Genomic DNA, 20,302 nt, shown 5'->3' with positions numbered 1-20,302 from the left:
ATACTGGAATGCCTAGAATTGTACAAGATCAATGAGCCTTCATCAGGAACTCAATGGGGATGTGGCGTACAACACTAGAGGCCAACTCCAAGCCCATAGCACAAGTCACCATCAAGTGCGGGATCTACCAAGGAGATGCTCTGTCCCCACTGCTGTTCTGCATAGGCCTGAACCCCCTCAGTGAGATCATTAACAAGACTGGCTACGGATACCGACTACGGAACGGAGCAGTTGTCAGCCACCTCCTGACATCAAGCTGTATGCCAAGAGTGAACGAGACATCGATTCACTGATCCACACTACCAGGCTATACAGCAATGACATTGGAATGACGTTCGGACTGGAGAAGTGTAGTCGGATGGTAACAAAGAGAGGGAAGGTAGTCAGAACTGAGGGGATTGAACTACCAGAAGGCAACATTGCAGACATAGAGGACAGTTACAAGTACCTGGGGATCCCGCAGGCGAATGGGAACCATGAAGAGGCCGCTAGAAAAGCTGCAACCACCAAGTACCTGCAGAGGGTCAGGCAAGTCCTGAGGAGTCAGCTGAATGGTAAGAACAAGATCCGGGCCATCAACACGTACGCCCTGCCCGTGATCAGGTACCCTGCTGGGGTAATAGGCTGGCCAAAGGAGGAGATAGAAGCCACTGACATAGGAAGGGGGCCGGGGACTGGTGAGTGTCAGCACCACAGTCCAGGATGAGACAACGAACATCCAAGAATACATTGGCAAGATGGCCCCAACTGACCGAGTGCTCAGTGAATACCTCAGGCAGCAGAAACCCAACAAAGAGGAGGGAGACGAGGAACCATCATGGAAGGACAGGCCCCTGCACGGTATGTACCACCGGCAGATAGAGGGGGTGGCTGATATCCAGAAATCCTACCAGTGGCTGGACAAAGCTGGACTGAAAGACAGCACAGAGGCACTAATCATGGCAGCACAAGAACAAGCTCTGAGTACAAGATCCATAGAGGCTGGGGTCTATCACACCAGGCAAGACCCCAGGTGCAGGCTGTGTAAAGATGCCCCAGAGACAATCCAGCACATAACAGCAGGGTGCAAGATGCTAGCAGGCAAGGCATACATGGAACGCCATAACCAAGTGGCCGGCATAGTGTACAGGAACATCTGTGCCGAGTATAACCTGGAAGTCCCGAGGTCAAAATGGGAGATGCCCCCAAGGGTGGTGGAGAATGACCGAGCTAAGATGCTGTGGGACTTCCAGATACAGACGGACAAAATGGTGGTGGCTAACCAACCGGACATAGTGGTGGTAGATAAACAGAAGAAGACGGCCGTAGTGATCGATGTAGCGGTTCCGAATGACAGCAACATCAGAAAGAAGGAACACGAGAAGCTGGAGAAATACCAAGGGCTCAGAGAAGAGCTCGAGAGGATGTGGAGGGTGAAGGTAACGGTGGTCTCCGTGGTAATCGGAGCACTAGGTGCGGTGACTCCCAAGCTAGGCGAGTGGCTCCAGCAGATCCCAGGAACAACATCGGAGATCTCTGTCCAGAAGAGCGCAGGGCTGGGAACAGCTAAGATACTGCGCAGGACCCTCAAGCTCCCAGGCCTCTGGTAGAGGACCCGAGCTTGAAGGATAAACCGCCCGCAGGGGCGTGCTGGGTGTTTTATAAATATATATATATATATATATATATATATATATATATATATATATATATATATATATATATATATATATATATATATATATATATATATGTATGTATTGTATTGTATGTATATCTATATGTATGTATATCTATATGTATACATATATATATATGTATATATGTATATATATATATATGTATATATATATGTGTATATATATATGACATGAGGGGTTCACCCTGTGGCCCCAATGTAGACCATCTCCACAGTCTTAGTCAAAGAGAAGCGGATGTCATAGGGGAGTGATAAAACACTGTCTGCCTTCAGGTGGGAGATGCCCTGCTTGTCCCAGCTGGAAAAGAAGATAAAGGCAAAACATATAAAATATACAAAAACAAAATAACTTAAGTGTAGTGGAAAGGGATTATAGTACAGAAAACAAATGGCATTACTGACTAATTGTTTGTATATGCACATCTATGCTTCGACCATGCACATCAAATTCTAGCAGATATTATGTAGTGTTTAAATTATCTTGGTATTTCACAAATTTACATCCAACTGATCGAGCCAGGGGTGGAGAAGGATTTCAGGCCTTCATTCTATTGGTTCTCATGATGCTCTCATCTCTTACCTGTAGAGTTTGCGTCTTTCCAGAAGCTCCTGTTCCCGACTGTACAGGCTAAGAAGTCTGTGCTTGTCTTCAATTGCTGTGAGAGCTAGAAAAAACACACACAAGGTAAAAATTCTTTTAAAAGACAGAACGGTTTGGATTTGATCTACCTGCTTGGTCTGTTTCATTAGTTCTGGTTACCAGTTGCAGATGTTCCTGCTGGTTTTCATGATATTGTTTGTTTTTGTTTCAATTAACTCCAGATGTTTGTGGTCAGAGTTGATAATAAATTATAATATAAGTTATATCCATTATTCCTAGAATTTTGCTGTGCTTGCAGCACTTTTACTCTTACTTTTACTTTGTCGTGTAGTGTACTTAGTGTGTACTCAGTTTGTGTGTGGGCGTGTCAAAATAATGAGGAATCTCCGGAATGTTACAGATACTGGCCAAAAAACTACCAAAGGTAGATTGCAATGTAAACGCTGTCTTCAGGTGGAAAACTGGAGGAGCAATACACTTGCTGCTGATTTGCTCCTCCGTCTTGTGGTGGACAGGAACTATTCTCTCAAACACTCACTGAGGAGATCCAATTAGCAAATTCTTTATTGTCTATAAAATTTCTCTTAAAGATTTTTAAAAAAAAAGAAAAAAGAAGACAGGCAGAAAAAAAAGAAGACTTTCTTAATGTGTCATTTTTCAGTTAATTTTTATAATCTTTATGATCTCTTCTAAATGAATAGCTACATCATTTTTTGCTTTTAATTTATTCATTTCTAACATTGACACAAACCTGCTCCCTCTCTGAAGTAGTGCGGCTTGCTGTTAGTGATCCAGCGGTAGACAGGAAAGCTGTATTTGCCTCCCTCAGGGGACGTCACATCCACCTTAGCAGGATACCAAGCCATGTTTGGGACAAGCGTCTGATTCTCTTTTTCTAGCTCTATCAGTGCTAGATGTCCAAGGGATTTTCGGCAGGACACAATAAAATGTGACACCTGAAGTAAAAGTAGCATATACCTTTGAATACCTTTGAAAAATGTACAATAGGTCAGCATGTATTAAACTGACAATTGTATTTTATCATACGTCTTTACCTCCTAGTAATCACAGTGCAGTTACTATACAGGCAAAATTAAAATGTACATTTCAGTTTCAGAGTATTTAATGCTATAAATCACGATGTAATCTCATATAACCATGGCACAAATTTAAACATCCATTTTCCTGTGGAGAATATTTTATCTGATTAGGAAGGATACCACCCTTCCCACTGTGGAAAGTACAGCCTTGTTTCGAATAACATGGCCAAATTGATTAAAAACTCCAGAATGTGACTAACTGTAGTTGAGTTTATGTACGACAGACTGTTAAGGTGGCTGTAATCAAACCACTATTTATTAAGCTCTCTCAGGTTTTGTCTTGTCTCCCACAGTTTGTGTTCCATCCACTCTCCCTATGCTCTCTTTTCTTTGACCTTACTTCCAAGTAATAACTTACTTCCAGATGGCTGCCTCTCCCTGAACTTGCTTCTTCTGGAAGACTTTTAACTTCTATAAGGGAGTTGATTTCCTACTGCCTTTATATTGCTCATAGCAGATTATCTGTTTGTTGTGGCTTTCTCTAATGTCGTATGCTCTTTACCTTAAAATAGAGACTACCTGGAGGTGACTGTTATTGTGAATTGAGTTTATATATATAAAAAAAGTAACTGAGTATCATACTTACTGCTCCCCTGTAGAAAGATGGCACACAGCTCCACAGGTGTGTGCGTTCACTCTCTCCATCTGTGCCGACTAGCTTAATGTAGATCTTGTTAAAAGTGGAGGCATTGGAGACATTGCCAGTGAAAATGATCACCTCATAATCGCCCATTTTCACTCTTGAAAGAAGAAAAATCCTGATGGGAACAAAATTATATTAACCAAAAGATATTATGAGAAGTAATTTCAAATGTGTCCTCTATCTACGATCAGTTTCAGTGCAGAAACTGTCAGTGTTATCTATCTTACCTCTGCTAATGACGCCAAGATCTTACTCTGAAGATCTTCCCTGTTCATCTAACAACTCAAAACCGATTTCTCTTTTTATGCAGAACTTGTGGGAGTGTCCTCTAAGGTGCATCTGTCAACAATGTTCAACCTTTTCAATGTTTCATTTCATTCGTTCATTTTAAATCTCTGCCGTTCTGTGTCTCTGCACAGAATAAGTCCTAATCCATTGATGCTTTGTGGGTGACATTAATTAGCTACACCAAGAATATACACAAAATCAATCTGCACTGCATTTTGAAGTGTTTCATTGTGTTTGCTGGTAAAGATTTTGGTCAAGGTCATATTTCAATACAGGTGTGACTGAGCATCAGCTGCAGGTTACCAGAAACAAACTGAGCAGGATCTCATTGGAAATCAGAATCAGTGCAGTTGCATTTTAATGCTTTTATTGCAAATAGAAAAATAAATAAAAGTAAAAAATAATAAATAAAAGCAATGCTTTTCAGTAGGTATTAACACTGTATTGTTTTCGTTCAAAAGATGAGCAATGAAACATGAAATTGTTTTCCTGCTCAGCCAGTTGGATCAACAAAACACCTTTCAATCTATTGTCTGCCTCAGTGCTAGTAATCATACACTTCCTTAAACCTGTTGTGAAAGATCAGATTTTAATAAACAGATTAAGGCCTTGCACTTGAATTACAGGTCTAATTTCACTTTCAATTTTACTCATATCATTGATTTTTTTTTTCTAAGGGAATGAAGATTTTATTTTAATTAAAAAAATCTTATTCTAGAGATGAGTTTTTCAGAAAGTTCAAGTTTAAAAAAAAATCAATTTTCTCATCATGACTTCATGGTTTAGGCTTTACAGGACCAGGTTATGATGGCAACTACCTTTCAGAACACTAGACTATTACACGGGGCAGTATGAATAAGTTAAACTACAAAAACGATAAAGGAGGAACAAGGAAAAGATACGATAGAAGATAACAGGGAGAGATGTTATGAGGAAACTGTCATTCATTCAGTGTTCAAAAGTTTCTCAGTTCAACATTGAGGCCAAAATGTTTGTTCCTGGAGGTTTTAATCAATTGAGGAATGGATGAATGAATAAAAGGAATTTGGTAGGATAACCTATTAAAATTACAGTGTATATTTCATTTCTGTAGCAGATCTCCAGCCAAACAGATCATGTCTCCTGTCTGCCGAGAAGCAGCAACAATTACATTAATCCAAACTATGATCAGCCAGTGTATACCCCTGTATATGTTGGAGGAACTTCTTACACTCAACAAAAATATAAATGCAACACCTTTGTTACTGCTCCCATTCCCCATGGGATGGACGTAGAGACCTAAAATTCATTCCAGATACACAATATAACCATCCCTCCCAAACAGTGGTCACAAATCAGTCCAAATGTGTGGTAGTGGGCACATCTGCTATATTGAGATAATCCATCCCACCTCACAGGTGTGCCACATCAGGATGCTGATCTGACATCATGAGTAGTGCACAGGTGTACCTCAGACTGCCCACAACAAAAGGCCACCCTGGAATGTGCAGTTTTTTGTGCTATTGGGGGTCTGGGGACCCAGAACCGGTCAGTATCTGGTGTGACCACCATTTGCCTCATGCAGTGCAACACATCGTCGCATGGAGTCTATCAGATTGTCAATTGTGGCCTGTGGAATGTTGGTCCACTCCACTTCAATGGCTGTGCGAGGTTGTTGGATATTCGTGGGAACTGGTGCACGCTGTCGTATACGCCGGTCAAGCACATCCCAAACATGCTCAATGGGTGACATGTCCGGTGAGTATGCTGGCCATGCAAGAACTGGGACATTCTCAGCTGCCATCTGCCCTGAACAATGTGAACCATGATTCATCCGTGAAGCGCACACCTCTCCAACGTGCCAGACGCCATCGAATGTGAGCATTTGCCCACACAAGTCTGTTACGGTGACGAGCTGGAGTCAGGTCAAGACCCCAATGAGGACGACGGGCATGCAGTTGAGCGTCCCTGAGACGGTTTCTGACAGTTTATGCAGAAATTGTTTGGTTGTGCAAACCAATTGTTCCAGCAGCTGTCTGGGAGGCTGGTCTCAGACGATCTTGGAGGTGAACCTGCTGGATGTGGAGGTCCTGGGCTGGTGTGGTTACACGAGGTCTGCGGTTGTGAGGCCGGTTGGATTTGCTGCCATATTCTCTGAAACGCCTGTGGAGACGGCTTATGGTTGAGAAATGAACATTCAATGCACGGGCGACAGATCTGGTTGACATTCCTGCTGTCAGCATGCCAATTGCACGCTCCCTCATTGCTTGTGGCATCTGTGGCATTTTGCTGTGAGACAAAACTGCACATTCCAGGGTGGCCTTTTGTTGTGGGCAGTCTGAGGTACACCTGTGCACTACTCATGATGTCAGATCAGCATCCTGATGTGGCACACCTGTGAGGTGGGATGGATTATCTCAATAGAGCAGATGTGCCCACTACCACACATTTGGACTGATTTGTGACCACTGTTTGGGAGGGATGGTTATATTGTGTATCTGGAATGAATTTTAGGTCTCTACGTCCATCCCATGGGGAATGGGAGCAGTAACAAAGGTGTTGCGTTTATATTTTTGTTGAGTGTACTTCAGCTGCTGCAAAATTCCACTGAAAGGTCGGGACTTTGACTTGGTGGTTTCTCAGCAGTATTCAGCTTCTTCATCAATTGTTCTTTAGCAAAAAAAAGACAAAGGGGGTTGTTTTTCTTCCCGTGATTCGGTTTATATACAGTACAGATAACATTTTGGTGATTTCACAAAGGGTCCCTGTCAGTGCTACAACCAGTTTTTGCTAGTATATAAATTAAATTGTGAACTAAATTGTCACAATATGGCTGTGTGCAGGCAAAAGTAGGACCCAAACGCAAACTCACAGAGACAAAAGGTAAACTCAAAAAACACAGCTTTATTGCTGGCGTGGAGTGGGACACGAAAAACAATACAAAATAAACTAAACTGGGAAAACTAAAGCACAAGGAGCCACAGGGAAAAATCACACAGCTATGATGGAGGACGCAACACTGACAAAGAGAAACATGGGGCTTAAATACACTGAGGGATAATGAGGGGGAATGAGCCACAGGAGGAGAGCACAGCTGAGAGTAATTAGGCAGGACGAGGCAAGGGAAGCAAAACTAGAAACATTAACATAGAACAGACTGTGAAAGTAAAACAGGGAACACACTGACGGAACTCAAGACATGTGGACTTAACAGACTGGGGGAGACAGAACATAGGGATCTGAAACATGGAACAGAAAGGCACAGTAGATCAACATGAACATAACAACGCCACAGGGGAAGAGTAAAACAAAATGCAGGAACACAGGACCTCTTTCAAAATAAAACAGGAAACATAATGAGACGTAGACATGACAACCCAAACTTCACAATGTAAGACACAGACATGAAACACATGAAGAGCAGGGGAGATTTACCATAGTTGGAAACACGAGGGGGAAATAATAAGAACTAGAAACACTTAAGCATGATAACAAATGAACTTAGGAACCTGAAGGGCTTACATAAACTAAAACATCAAAATGAACTAAAACTCAAAACACTGGGTCATAAGACCCAGGATCGTGACATAAATAATAATAAAAAAAAATGTCAGTTTGTCTTATTGTATGTCCTGTTTGATCTTTGGAGTCAGTAACTTTATTAATGAGAATTATTAATGAGAATTATTAATGCAGAATTACGAAAAAATGTTAATAGTTTAAGCTTTTTCTGATATGTTAGTTAATACAATTCATTACACTGGCAATACACTGCAATAACAACCGACATGTGAATGATTACACAAGGAACTAACAAGAAGCAGGTGAAACCCCATTAAACTATGAAGAGGAAAAGAGGAAACAATAAACAACAAAACAAAAAGAAACAAGGAAATTTAGCAAATGTACTGTACTCCAAACAAGCAACGAATAAGTTATTGTTTATTCCAACAGGAAGTTATCTTTAAACCAGAGAAGTTATGAGGAAATCGTCATTCATCCAGCGTTGTGGAAAGAACAAGATTTTGTTATAGACTGCTGTAGTTTCCTTAAGCTGGGCATATACAGTGGGATGCAAAAGTTTAAACAATTTTGTTTTTTGTTTAAACAATTATTGAACACTTTCTGTAAATCCAATAAACTTCATTCCACTTCTCAAATATCACTGTGTGTGTCTCCTATATGATATATTTAACTGACCTTTTTATATTGTAACAACCAACAATTTATACAGGAAAATAATGACTATTAACAAGGTTGCCCAAACTTTTGCATCCCACTGTACTGTGAGATTTTTTCAGTCGTGTTGTTTAAATCCTGCTCAAACTGTGTCACTGAATCACAGGGGCTAGAAGTTCATATGTTACGATGCAGGGTCTCACACTACACGGCCCGATGCTGTGATGCTACCTGAGTGCTCACGCTGTGCGTCCATAACATGAAACTTATAACACAAAATCTGTCTCTTACTCTAACGAAAAACATTGACCAGGCAACTGCAACCGAGCAGCAATTGTATTCTATTTTATTCAATTGTATATAGTATTTTATTTAATTTTATGCTATTCTATTGTGTACAGTTGTGTACAGTATCTATTGATATCTTATTCCAGTGTTTTTCTTTTTTTCTAATTTTCCATGTAACTTCATCCACTGCTGTAACAAAACAAATTTCCGACGTGTAGGACTAATACAGGTTATCTTATCTTATCTTATGTCCATCCAACTCTTTTCACAGTTGTTGTAGTCGTGATAATTTTGAGGCCACATTGAAAAGCCTGAGATGAGCTTGCCAAAGTTCTACAAGTTGGGCATCCATCACTTGTGTCCAGATCACACCCTGCACTGCCATGCTACTCCATCTTTTTCACATTCATTTCTGAGTTTGTGCGTGCGCAGTGTGAGAGGCCACGTTGACACCCTCACGAGGGACAACCACTTTGATTTTCTTGCGACTATACAATTGATGACCGGGAGCCGGTTGTGAGGTGTTTTGTTACCCCATGTTCTCTCTTCTCAAAATCCCACAAGGCTGCCCGACACGATAGACGATGGGCAGGGCTGTAAGTACTCGGACTGTGTTTATTAAACGCAATATCGACAAGATCTTGGAGAAGCTCATGGCTCTGCAATATGGATAAGATACTGAAGAAGAACAACAGGAATTGAGAGACCTGGTGACCAGTGACGGACATTAGACCAACTGTAAAATTGGAAGCACTTTGTTCGCACTAACCAAAACAACTACGATCTTCATCTCATGAGGCCCCTCTGGCGCCAGCTGGATGCTCAAGGCAAAAGCTGACGGGAATAACAAATTCTCCTTAGATAACAAGACTGCGTTGTGACTTTCTCCGTTCTCATTCAAGGCCCCCCTCGTCGGCTGAAGATTGTTGACTTTTGCCTAATTGAGTGAAGGGACACTTTCTCCCAGCTGAACATTGAACACACACACACAGTCACACATACGCACGTACACTGACACAGACCTTCAAAGCTTATGTCTTCTTTGTTGTGAGATGTGCTGATTCATGTGCTGAGGTGTTTTTTGCTGTTCTTAAGCTGTTCTCCCTGTTGCAGCTCAGTCTGGGGGGAGCTCTTTTTTCTCCTCGTCTTTCCTCATGTTGTGCATTTTCCATTGTTATACCTCTCTGACCTGTCTTCCCCATGTCATGTTTGTGTAATGTATGTATGGTTGGAAGGGTAAGATGGCGCTGGCAAACGGTCGGCAGCCTTAACCCAATTTCCTTTGGGGTCAAACTTCAGGATCAATAAAATTTTATTGAGTTGAATTTGAATTGAATGTATACTACACGATGCATGACACACGATTAAGGCCAAGACATGACTGAAAAATCTGGTCAAAATGGGCCAAAAATCGCACAGTGTATGCCCAGTTTTAGTGGGCACTTCGTTTCTCTGTTAGGAGAACTTCCTACTACCATTCATGCTGCTCATAAACCTTTCCTATTAGTATAAACTTAGCAGCTATGAATACATATTTTTTAAAGTTTCCAGTCAGATTGAATTTATACCTGACAGGACATGTCATGGTCTCCCAGTCCTCATGTTGTGTCTCGATTGCTCTGCCTCTCTTTGGTGTCAAATCTTTGCACTACATGTGTCATGAAAGCTCAGATGAAACTTAGACCTTCTGTTATTTAGCCTCTACATCAATGAGTGTGTCATGGCAAAAATGTGCAAATGTATGAATGATACTGTAATGTATACACTTAAAAAACACACAAAGTGAAGAACATAATAATGTTAGGAATGGGAAGATTCATGAGGTGGCTTGACCAGTCTTCTCTTACTCTTGATATAAGACTAAAGGTTTACTCTTCTGAATATAATTCAAAATAATCTGTTAGAACAGACATTTTCATTGAGATGACTTAAATTGTAAGGTGAGCTTTAAAAATGTATATTATTCTCTGTCCACATTTCAGTTTGAAGTATCATCATCAGAGGCTGCCTCCCCGTGGATACTGCTAAGATCTTTATACACGGTATAATTCAGTCCCATGTTGGTGACAAACTGGCCAAACAGTCTCTAAACCACTCAAGTCTTTTTATAAACAAACTTTACAAAAATCTGGACAAAAAGTAAAAGATATAAAGTAAAAAAAAAGGAACAAGAGAATATAAACATTAGCACTACTTACCAAAGGCCATGTTAAGGAAGGCGGGGAGAGTTTGTTCTCTTGGAATGGACAGATTTTCATGTTCTAGTTGTGTATTAGTTTTCTCTATTAGTTAGTCTTGAGTTCAGTTTCTTCTAGAGTCTCTTAGTTTTCATTATTTATATTTCGAGTTCTTGAGTGATTATGTTTTCGATTATGTTCTTATATTGTGTCCAGTCTGTCCTAGTCTTGTCTCTGTTCTGCCATCACTGTTCCCATGTTTGTTTACCTTTGTTCCTCCGGTCATGTCTCCATGTCCACCTGCTCTCTCTCTGTTCTGTCTTCAATACTATCTGTGTGGTTATAACGTATGTAGTCCTGTCCCTGCTTCCCCTCCTATACTCTTCCACAGGACTGTGTGTGTTATTGTGAGGTGCAGTGAGAGCTTTGCCTCTGTAGACCACATTCACCACCACATGTAAATCAAACAATTAAAATGTAATTGAAGTTCATATTTTCAGCTATAATTCAAGCAGTTTTGTGTTAATTCTTCATCAACTTTTAGGAATTACAGTCATTTTTATACACAGTCACTCAATTGCAGACACAATTCAAAAATAACTGGAGAAATTAACACAATAGTGAATGTGAGGACAGTTTTTCTGCAAGAACCTTTTTGGATCCCGTTTGAGTTGCTGTCTGTTTGTGGGTCTTTCTACTTTCAGGTTTGTATTTAATCATGGAAAAGCTGCTCTTTTGGGTTAAGATGAGTTGACTGATTTCACCATTGAAGAATATGCTTTTTCTTTATCTTAAAAAAAATTGGGTTACTTTTGCAGGATGTTTTGAGTCATTATCCATTTGCACTGCTAAGCAACATCTAATAACTTTCGCAGCCTTTGTCTGCGTTGTCCGATCAGACTCCGACATTGTTATTTATAATGTGCACATTATAAACTGCGCCCTAGTGGCCCAGTTTCAATGGCAGCCACATTTCCCCATTCCACCATGCTGCCACCATCATGTTAGACAGATCATGTGGTATGCTTTCTCTCATAAACAGTTTCTGTTCTTCTCTACTTTTCTCTTCTCTTAATTCTGGTACAACTTGTCCTTGGTTTCACCTCTCCAGAGATTGTTTTACAGAACAATGCCAGCTATATTAGATGTTTTCTTCCAAAGTCTAATCTAAATTTCCTGGTGTTAAATGTAACCAGTGGTTAAAACCTTGTTGGCTGTAGCAGTGATAGAGGGTCCAGTTGGGCCTCCTGCAGTCACTGGCAGGCTTACACAAACATGCACATACAGAGTTATGTAAAACACGCACGTTCACATACACACTTATTAAGGAAAGGGAGGTCGTCTCAGGACATGATCCCTGTTGGACATACACTCACAAAATACACACTCATGAACACACTATTGGTTAAGTTCCCAGAAAACCGGAGTGGAAACATCTGGAAGATGTTGTTGTTCTTAGCCATAGAAGGACATAGGAGTGAGAACTGACTGATACTTATCATGTGACTTGACGTCAACATTGCAATAAAAACCTTGTGAAGAGACTGTTCGGGGGAGATCAGCTCGTAAAGGCTTGTGATGCTCATCTTCCCCATATGTACATATGTATAATAAAAATCACTATTCTGACATCTACTGAGACCATGCAGTCGTTTGTCTCCTCCTCAAAAACTCGAATCTTGACATAGTTTTCCTGTTCATAAGCTTAAAAGCTGTTTTTAGATTATGATGTGAAACAAAAGCCAAACCAGAAGAATCACCGCTCTCCCTCTCCTCCTGTTTGTTGATATGAAAATGAAGGAGAACACACTTTCTAATATTCAAATGGACACACTGTTTTCAATCACTTTTGGATCCAGGTATGTGTATGGAAGGTCCAAATCCTTGTTTCTGGTTTTGATCTCTGCACTCAGCCTTTGGAGCTCTTCTTGAAATTCCATTATCTTTTTGCGAGGAAATTTATCAGTGAAATGCTCCTCAGGGAAGTGGCCAAGTAGGACCTGGTAAGATTGACATTAGATCAACTAACCAATTACTTTTTGTTCAACTATGGGCATTTTTTTTCTTTGCTCTTATTGTGCATTACATAAAATACACACATGCATGATGATCTTTGTCTTTTATAAAGCCTTTGCAGAGCACTTACACGGTCAGATGACTCCTTGCTGAGTAGCCATAAGGTGGCCATGGCATGCACTGTGGTGTTAACACTGGGAAATGTGTTCAACATTGTTTTCTCAGTTGCTGTCTCCTTTGTTGTTGGTGGGGGAAGCTGCAAGGAGGTAGGACTATTGGGCATCCAGCCACCAAAGTCATACTGCATTGAGAAAGTAATGGATAAATATATCTATTAATAGGCGTGAAGTATAGCTTTGAAACACCAGAATGTGACATTAAAAACCATCACATTAAAAAAACAATACAATAAAATGTGGCTGCTCTCCCATGTGTTAAGTTCTTTAAAATCCAGTATTTATAATTGATTTATGAGGTTTAAATAGGTAGCAGAAAATCAGCTGGCAAGTTCCTATCTTGAGAAAAAAAACCCTGCAAAAATGTGCAGCAGTGCTAGACTGTTAAATGAAGATGCAAAGCTGAATATCACCAATGCTTGAACAGTTAGTGAATTTGGGGTAGCTAACATTACATGATGTCAACTAGCCTGATGGCTGAACTATTATAGGCACCAGGACAAAGAAAATGAAGATGTAAAATGTCGATTTAAATTTCAATCCCAGTCAGACAAATTTGTAGCAAAAACATTCACACGTCACTTTTGTCTTTGATGAATCACTGGCTGAGCTTTTGGCCAGACAGAGGGCAGACTGGGGACTGGGGAAAAGTCAAATACCATTCACTGCTTGATATATGCTCAATCATCCAGATAAGGAAATTCCAGAAAGCTGATTCTGCGCTGGATGTTGTGTTTTCACCGAAAAACAAGGTCAACCACACTCTCTGAACAATACACAATCACTTTTAACTGAGGTAAATTAAAAGGCTTCACCTGTCCAGAGTTGACAGCTGAGTGCTGGGCGGAGCAAGTGAAGATCACCATGGTGACAAACTTGACCATCTCATTCTTAGTGGTGAATTTCTGTGGAATTCCTATAAATACAAAAGAATAAACTGTCAACACATAAATTCAATTAAAACTATTTCATGATAATATTCAACATTCACATTATCATCACCTGAATTGTTATTTGAAAGGAATCCATGTTCAAAAATTTCTTTGATCCAGTTCTGCAGTTCATGGTCTTCCTGGACATCAGCATCAATCTCGTAGTGGGTGAGTACTGGCTCCACAAACCTTTGGACAAATGGGGACACATTCAAACATTGTTTTTGGTTTCCCTGTAGCTTTCTATGCACATTAATTAAAAAAAGAACTATAATAACAGATGATTATCAAGTATATAAAATGTGTGAAAATCATTTCCACTCTGTAATTAGAGTTTTTACTCCTCTTATCAAGTTTATTTCCCACCACTGACATTGAGAGAGAGATTGGTATGTAAAGGGAAACTATTTACTGGGAAGGCCTGAGGAACTATTTTGTTTTGGTAAGCCTTTGTGAATGGATGAATAGCAAACATGGTTGCATGAATAACTGCATATAATTACAAAGTACAAACCAAGCACAAAGTGTAACTCCTTCCCAGTGTGTGGTATAAATCATCCGAAAAGAAAGGAACAAGATTTTTTCTTAATGAATTTTCCTCTTTCCGTCAGCTTCTCAGACCTTGCACTCGCTACACTCTTCAGATCAATTACTTAGCTCGGGACCTTCTGATCTCTGAGAATGGATCTTTTGCTAAGGTATAAATAGTCCAATATATCTTCTTTTTAAGTATCATGTAGTATCCTCTAATTGTGCCTTGACTATTCACTAGTTTACAGCTTCTGGTGGAAAGGGTGCCGCCGAAATCCTGAAGAAATCACTGGCCACCGTGACCTACACCTCCCTCTGTATCCCAGATGATATTGAAGAGTGTGGATTGAAAGATGTACCAAGCTTCTACTACAGAGATGATGGACTCAAGCTTTGGGACATCATCCACAGGTTATATCACAACTTTGTCCGACAACACATAAAATATACAGGGAGTGCAGAATTATTAGGCAAGTTGTATTTTTGAGGAATAATTTTATTATTGAACAACAACCATGTTCTCAATGAACCCAAAAAACTCATTAATATCAAAGCTGAATGTTTTTGGAAGTAGTTTTTAGTTTGTTTGTAGTTTGAGCTATTTTAGGGGGATATCTGTGTGTGCAGGTGACTATTACTGTGCATAATTATTAGGCAACTTAACAAAAAACAAATATATACCCATTTCAATTATTTATTTTTACCAGTGAAACCAATATAACATCTCCACATTCACAAATATACATTTCTGACATTCAAAAACAAAACAAAAACAAATCAGCGACCAATATAGCCACCTTTCTTTGCAAGGACACTCAAAAGCCTGCCATCCATGGATTCTGTCAGTGTTTTGATCTGTTCCATCAACATTGCGTGCAGCAGCAACCACAGCCTCCCAGATACTGTTCAGAGAGGTGTACTGTTGTCCCTCCTTGTAAATCTCACATTTGATGATGGACCACAGGTTCTCAATGGGGTCCAGATCAGGTGAACAAGGTGGCCATGTCATTAGTTTTTCTTCTTTTATACCCTTTCTTGCCAGTGTTGAAATCTCCCAATTCTTTTAATCTTTGGGCTGAAGGAAGGACAATACTCAGTGTATAAATGCTCAATCAACAATCATTTATTTCCATACAATTCAACACTTAAGAGCATTAGAACGTCCGGACGGGAGAGATGCTTGCAGAGGGTTACCGCATGTCTCAAAATGGTGGAGGGTTACTCAAGCTCTTATAGCCTTTAGTGGCCCCCACCTAGTCGTAAAAACCTAAACATTCACATTCTTTCTCTGCTACGGCGCCTAAGTTATGACCTCGACTCCCTGTCTTTCTGCTCTCTGTAAAGGTGGGGGCATGGAATGTGGTCTGTCTCCCCTGTCCTAGACACAGAGTCTCCTGCATACAACCTTTCTTTTCATGATTCAGCAGTAAAACATGTCAAGAACAGTGTGAGACATTCACAGCAGATCAAGGATACAAAGTGATGCACACTTTATCTATTGAACTACAAAATGAATATGTTCTTTTAACCCAAAAGTATAATGAGAACTAAACTACATACACAGCACACCATCTAAACTAAAGGAAATTATATGACCTACAGCAGTTAACATAATTCAACTACTTTAACTACAGATATAAGATAACATATGATAACAGAATAATCTCACACCAGCCACGCTGTGGAGTACTTGGACGCGTGTGATGGAGCATTGTCCTGCATGAAAATCATGTTTTTCTTGAAGGATGCAGACTTCTTCCTGTACCACTGCTTGAAGAAGGGGTCTTCCAGAAACTGGCAGTAGGACTGGGAGTTGAGCTTGACTCCATCCTCAACCCGAAAAGGTCCCACAAGCTCATCTTTGATGATACCAGCCCAAACCAGTACTCCACCTCCACCTTGCTGGCGTCTGAGTCGGACTGGAGCTCTCTGCCCTTTACCAATCCAGCCACAATCCAGCCTGTCAAGTCCTTCTTTTGACCCATTTTGCCAAAGGAAAGGAAGTTGCCTAATAATTCTGCACTCCCTGTAGTTTAATGATCATTTCATTACCTGATGTTTTAGTCTGATGGATACGCAACAGGAGACTAATATCTTCCATACGAGTAAATTCCTTTTTCCACTCCAATATTTGCATTAGTCCCATTTGCCCCAGTCTATAAAGTAAAGATACAACAGTTTGTGTTAAGATGAATTTAATAATTACATTGTATCTATAGATAGATAGTTAAGGCATTCACCCTTTGGCTGAAATGTAGGTCATTTCTGCAGTCTTAGTTAAAGAGAAGCGGATATCATAGGGCAGTGACTGGGCATTGTCTGCCTTCATGCAGTGTGCAATTCCCTCTTTTTCCCAGCTGAAAAAAAAAGTTTTAAGACATAAAGGATGCGGGTGGTCCCCATTCACAAACAATGCCTGTGTCTGAGAATAAACACAGAGGTGGATAATGTTATTAGCTTTAGTTATTAGATGTTAAAATAACAGCTCAGCACTCTTACCAATAGACTTGCTGTTGCTTCTCCAGCTCTTCCTGCCGACTGTACTTGGCTAGAAGACTGTTTTTTTCTTGAGAGGCTCTGAGAGCTTAAACATAGAAATGTGTACTGTTTTACAGCAATTACCTTTAAATATAGTATGGTTTGAATTTTGTCATTATTCTTTATACTTTATCTTTCTGTTTTTATCTTTCATGTTATCAGTAAATTACATGCATGATGTCAGGCAAGCATGTTTCCACAAACCTTCTCCCTCTTTGAAGCGGTGAACATCGCTGTTGGTGATCCATTGGTAGATAGGAAAGTGGTAGGTGTCTCCTTCAGGGGAAGTCACTTCTACCTTGGCTGCATACCAAGACATGTCTGGGAGGAGTAACCGATGTTCTTTGTCTACCTCGATCAGCAAAAGCTCTCCAAGGGAGACTGGGCAGGTCACAGTAAAACGTGACACCTAGAGTAATGACACACCAGCTTTGGAACATTTACAAGTGATCAAGATTACATACATATTATAATCGGGAGCTAGGCTGTAACGTTATAAAACATTTACTTTAATGGTGGGAAAAAATTGATGTATTTGATGTAATAAATCAGTATTTAATCTAATTTAGCCAAAGATCAGCAAGCATGACACACATTTAAACATGGAGATGGGTATTTCTGACTTACTGCACCACTGTAGAAAGATGGCATGGAGCTCCACAGGCATTTGCGTTTGCTCGATCCATTAAGGCCAACCAGCTTAATGTAGATATTGTCAAAAGTGGTGGCAAAGCCCAGACTGCCAGTGAGCACAATAACTTCATAATCAACCATTTTCACCCCTGAAAGTAAAACAAAAATCCTGATGGTTAAAGAATTCTAATAATATATTTTTTATGACTTTCTTCTTTTTTTTGACAATGAATTAATCCCAAACCTGACACTGACTGAAATCCTTTCAAAAGTTATCTGTCTTACCTCTTCTAATGTCACCAAGAAGTTCCTTTGATGAACTGCTCTGCTCATGTAGCAGTACTGATGTCTCTATTTATGCACAATTTTGTGGGAGTGTCCTTTGAAATGAAACTGTCATCTCTGGTGAGATCATGGTCAACCAGTGGGACCTGGAAAAAAAAAAAACAGCACATGCAATACAATACATTTTACACCTCATTTTACAAGATTATGAATATTTCTTATGTCTAGAAACTAATTACACACTGAAAAAAAATTACTGACTTTCTGTTACAGATATCTGTTTGACTGCTTTTTAAGGTTTTTGTAATCGTTCTATCAACGGAAATACTGGTACAGACATACAGTAAGAGAGTGCAGGAGTATGCAACTACAAATTTCTTTTTCAGGTCAACAACTACAGATGGGGACAAAATTATTAGGCCCCCCCAATAAGCTTTTTATTTTTTTGTGGAAAAAAAAAAACCTGTCAAAACCTAGTGAATGACTTAGCCACGTGAGGTAGTTTCAAAAAAGACATTAGAATCCTAAACAAGCTGTAAGGTTCCAGACCAAGAGAAGCTCTTCTGCAGAGGAAACACCTTCAGGCCTTAATTTTTTAAAGAATGATACACATGATGATGCTCCTTTTTTATTTGTATTTATTTTATCTTTACAAGTACAGGTTTTATTGACATTTAAAGTTCTCTTCTCTATGAAAAATAAAAATTAGCTCAGGGCTGACAGCGGGTTATCTCTTATGAACTACTTGCTTCAGCTATCACAACATTTTCAGGCAAGGGCTTTGACTTGGTGGGTAGTGAAAAGTGACTCAGCACACGACTGGCTGAATACCTGGCATCTAAGAAATCTACCTAAAATTGCAAATCCAGAGTGGATTTTTAGTTGTTTTGTTTTGCAAAAACACAGATAGTACGAACACACTAACAAAGCAACTATTCCTGGAGTAGGCACTGCACTGTATTACACTGGTAATGATTCACCATGACAATTGAACAGTAGATGAACCTTAGATGAAGAAGAACTAACTAAGAAACAGCTGAAACCCTGGGGAACCACACACAAGTGAAACATAACAAAAAACAAGGAAACTTTAGGAAACTCAGGACCTTCTTGCTGTGTGGCAACAGTGCTAACCACTGTGCCACCGTGCTGCCCCATCTCAACTATTTTCAGCTATTATATGTTGTTAGCTTGATTTCGCCCACATTCTAGGGTTACTTAGTGACTTTATGGAAAATAAGCAGTTAAATGTACATTTCTAGTACATTTATAGGCTAGTTGTTCAGTGAGGTATGTGTAGAATAGAGGCGCTGTCCTTAGCCACTGGTACAGATACGTGAGTGACACCTAGGTCAAAATCAAAGCCCAAGAAGTAGAAACCTTCACTACTCACTACTATAGAAACATAAAGTTTACAACGGATGACACAGAAGATAATAGTTAGCCATTCATACGCATTGAGGCGAATGGAAACCTCAACATTGAAGTTTATCGGAAGCCCATACACATAGACTAGTACTTACTCTTGGACTATCACCGCCCTATAGAGAACAAAATTGAAGTATTCCGGACTGGGCAGAAAATGTTCCCGCTAAGCCAAAAGGGAAAAAGAGGGAACACACGCATGTAAACAAAGTTCTTAAAACATGTGGTTATCCCAAGTGGGATTTCATAAAATTGGCAAAGATTCACAGTATAGAAGCTCAGACACCAACTAAGGAGAACCAGAAGGACAAGATGAACAACATTGTCATCCCTTATGTAGCAGGTTGTTAGGGAAAATATTCTAAAACACTTCTTCAGTAAAGACTCAGAGAGGAGAAACACACAGAACTTCTTGCTAGCAAGGGCAGCCTCCAGACTGAGACTCGCACTAAGAAACTGCCCCGGTCTTTATTTATATTTCAGTGTGTGTGTGTGTGTGTGTGTGTGTGTGTGTGTGTGTGTGTGTGTCCTGCTGATCAAAGGGTCATGAAAGCACAAAAGGTACATCCTTGGTCAGGAAAGGGTAGTCTCCCCCTCACCCTAAATAACATGGTGAGGAAGTCCAGCAGTTCATCTATATGTAAAGAAGCACTTAAACTAAAACAGACATAGCTACGTTAATCCTACCGTAAAACAATAAAACAAGGTACGAACTCTCATGCTCCCAGGACGTGGGGGTGCATTCCTGGAGTGCACACCAAGCCTGCAGCCTGTTAGAGATCACACACAATTGATTATATGCCTCTAAGTATACATGGTTGAATATTTCCTAA

The 20,302-nt window shown here is 40.0% G+C and overlaps 1 protein-coding gene across 2 annotated transcripts in view; it reads right to left on the bottom strand.

Moving 5' to 3' along the window:
• Positions 1-18,098, bottom strand: part of LOC309700802 (hydroperoxide isomerase ALOXE3-like) — a 34,811-nt gene extending 16,713 nt beyond the window's left edge. Inside the window, exons 1-6 of one of the 2 annotated variants that reach the window (XM_082524626.1) lie at positions 18,045-18,098; positions 17,754-17,908; positions 17,331-17,535; positions 17,088-17,172; positions 16,829-16,945; positions 16,641-16,744 (exon numbers count right to left, since the gene is read on the bottom strand). In XM_082524626.1, the coding sequence (XP_082380752.1) occupies positions 16,641-16,744; positions 16,829-16,945; positions 17,088-17,172; positions 17,331-17,535; positions 17,754-17,900 (658 nt within the window). In that variant the 5' untranslated portion in view covers positions 17,901-17,908; positions 18,045-18,098. Of the gene's footprint in view, positions 1-1,862; positions 1,977-2,258; positions 2,344-3,030; positions 3,236-3,965; positions 4,138-4,249; positions 4,291-16,640; positions 16,745-16,828; positions 16,946-17,087; positions 17,173-17,330; positions 17,536-17,753; positions 17,909-18,044 lie in introns of those variants that run through there. The other variant, XM_082524625.1, reaches the window with a different exon arrangement.
• Positions 18,099-20,302: the final 2,204 nt, after the last annotated feature.

Source organism: Aulonocara stuartgranti (assembly GCF_965226115.1).
Source record: "Aulonocara stuartgranti genome assembly, chromosome: 23".
Classification (NCBI taxonomy): Eukaryota; Metazoa; Chordata; class Actinopteri; order Cichliformes; family Cichlidae; genus Aulonocara; species Aulonocara stuartgranti.
The sequence above is the reverse complement of the archived record's forward strand: the minus strand, read 5'-3'. Positions and strand labels throughout refer to the sequence as shown.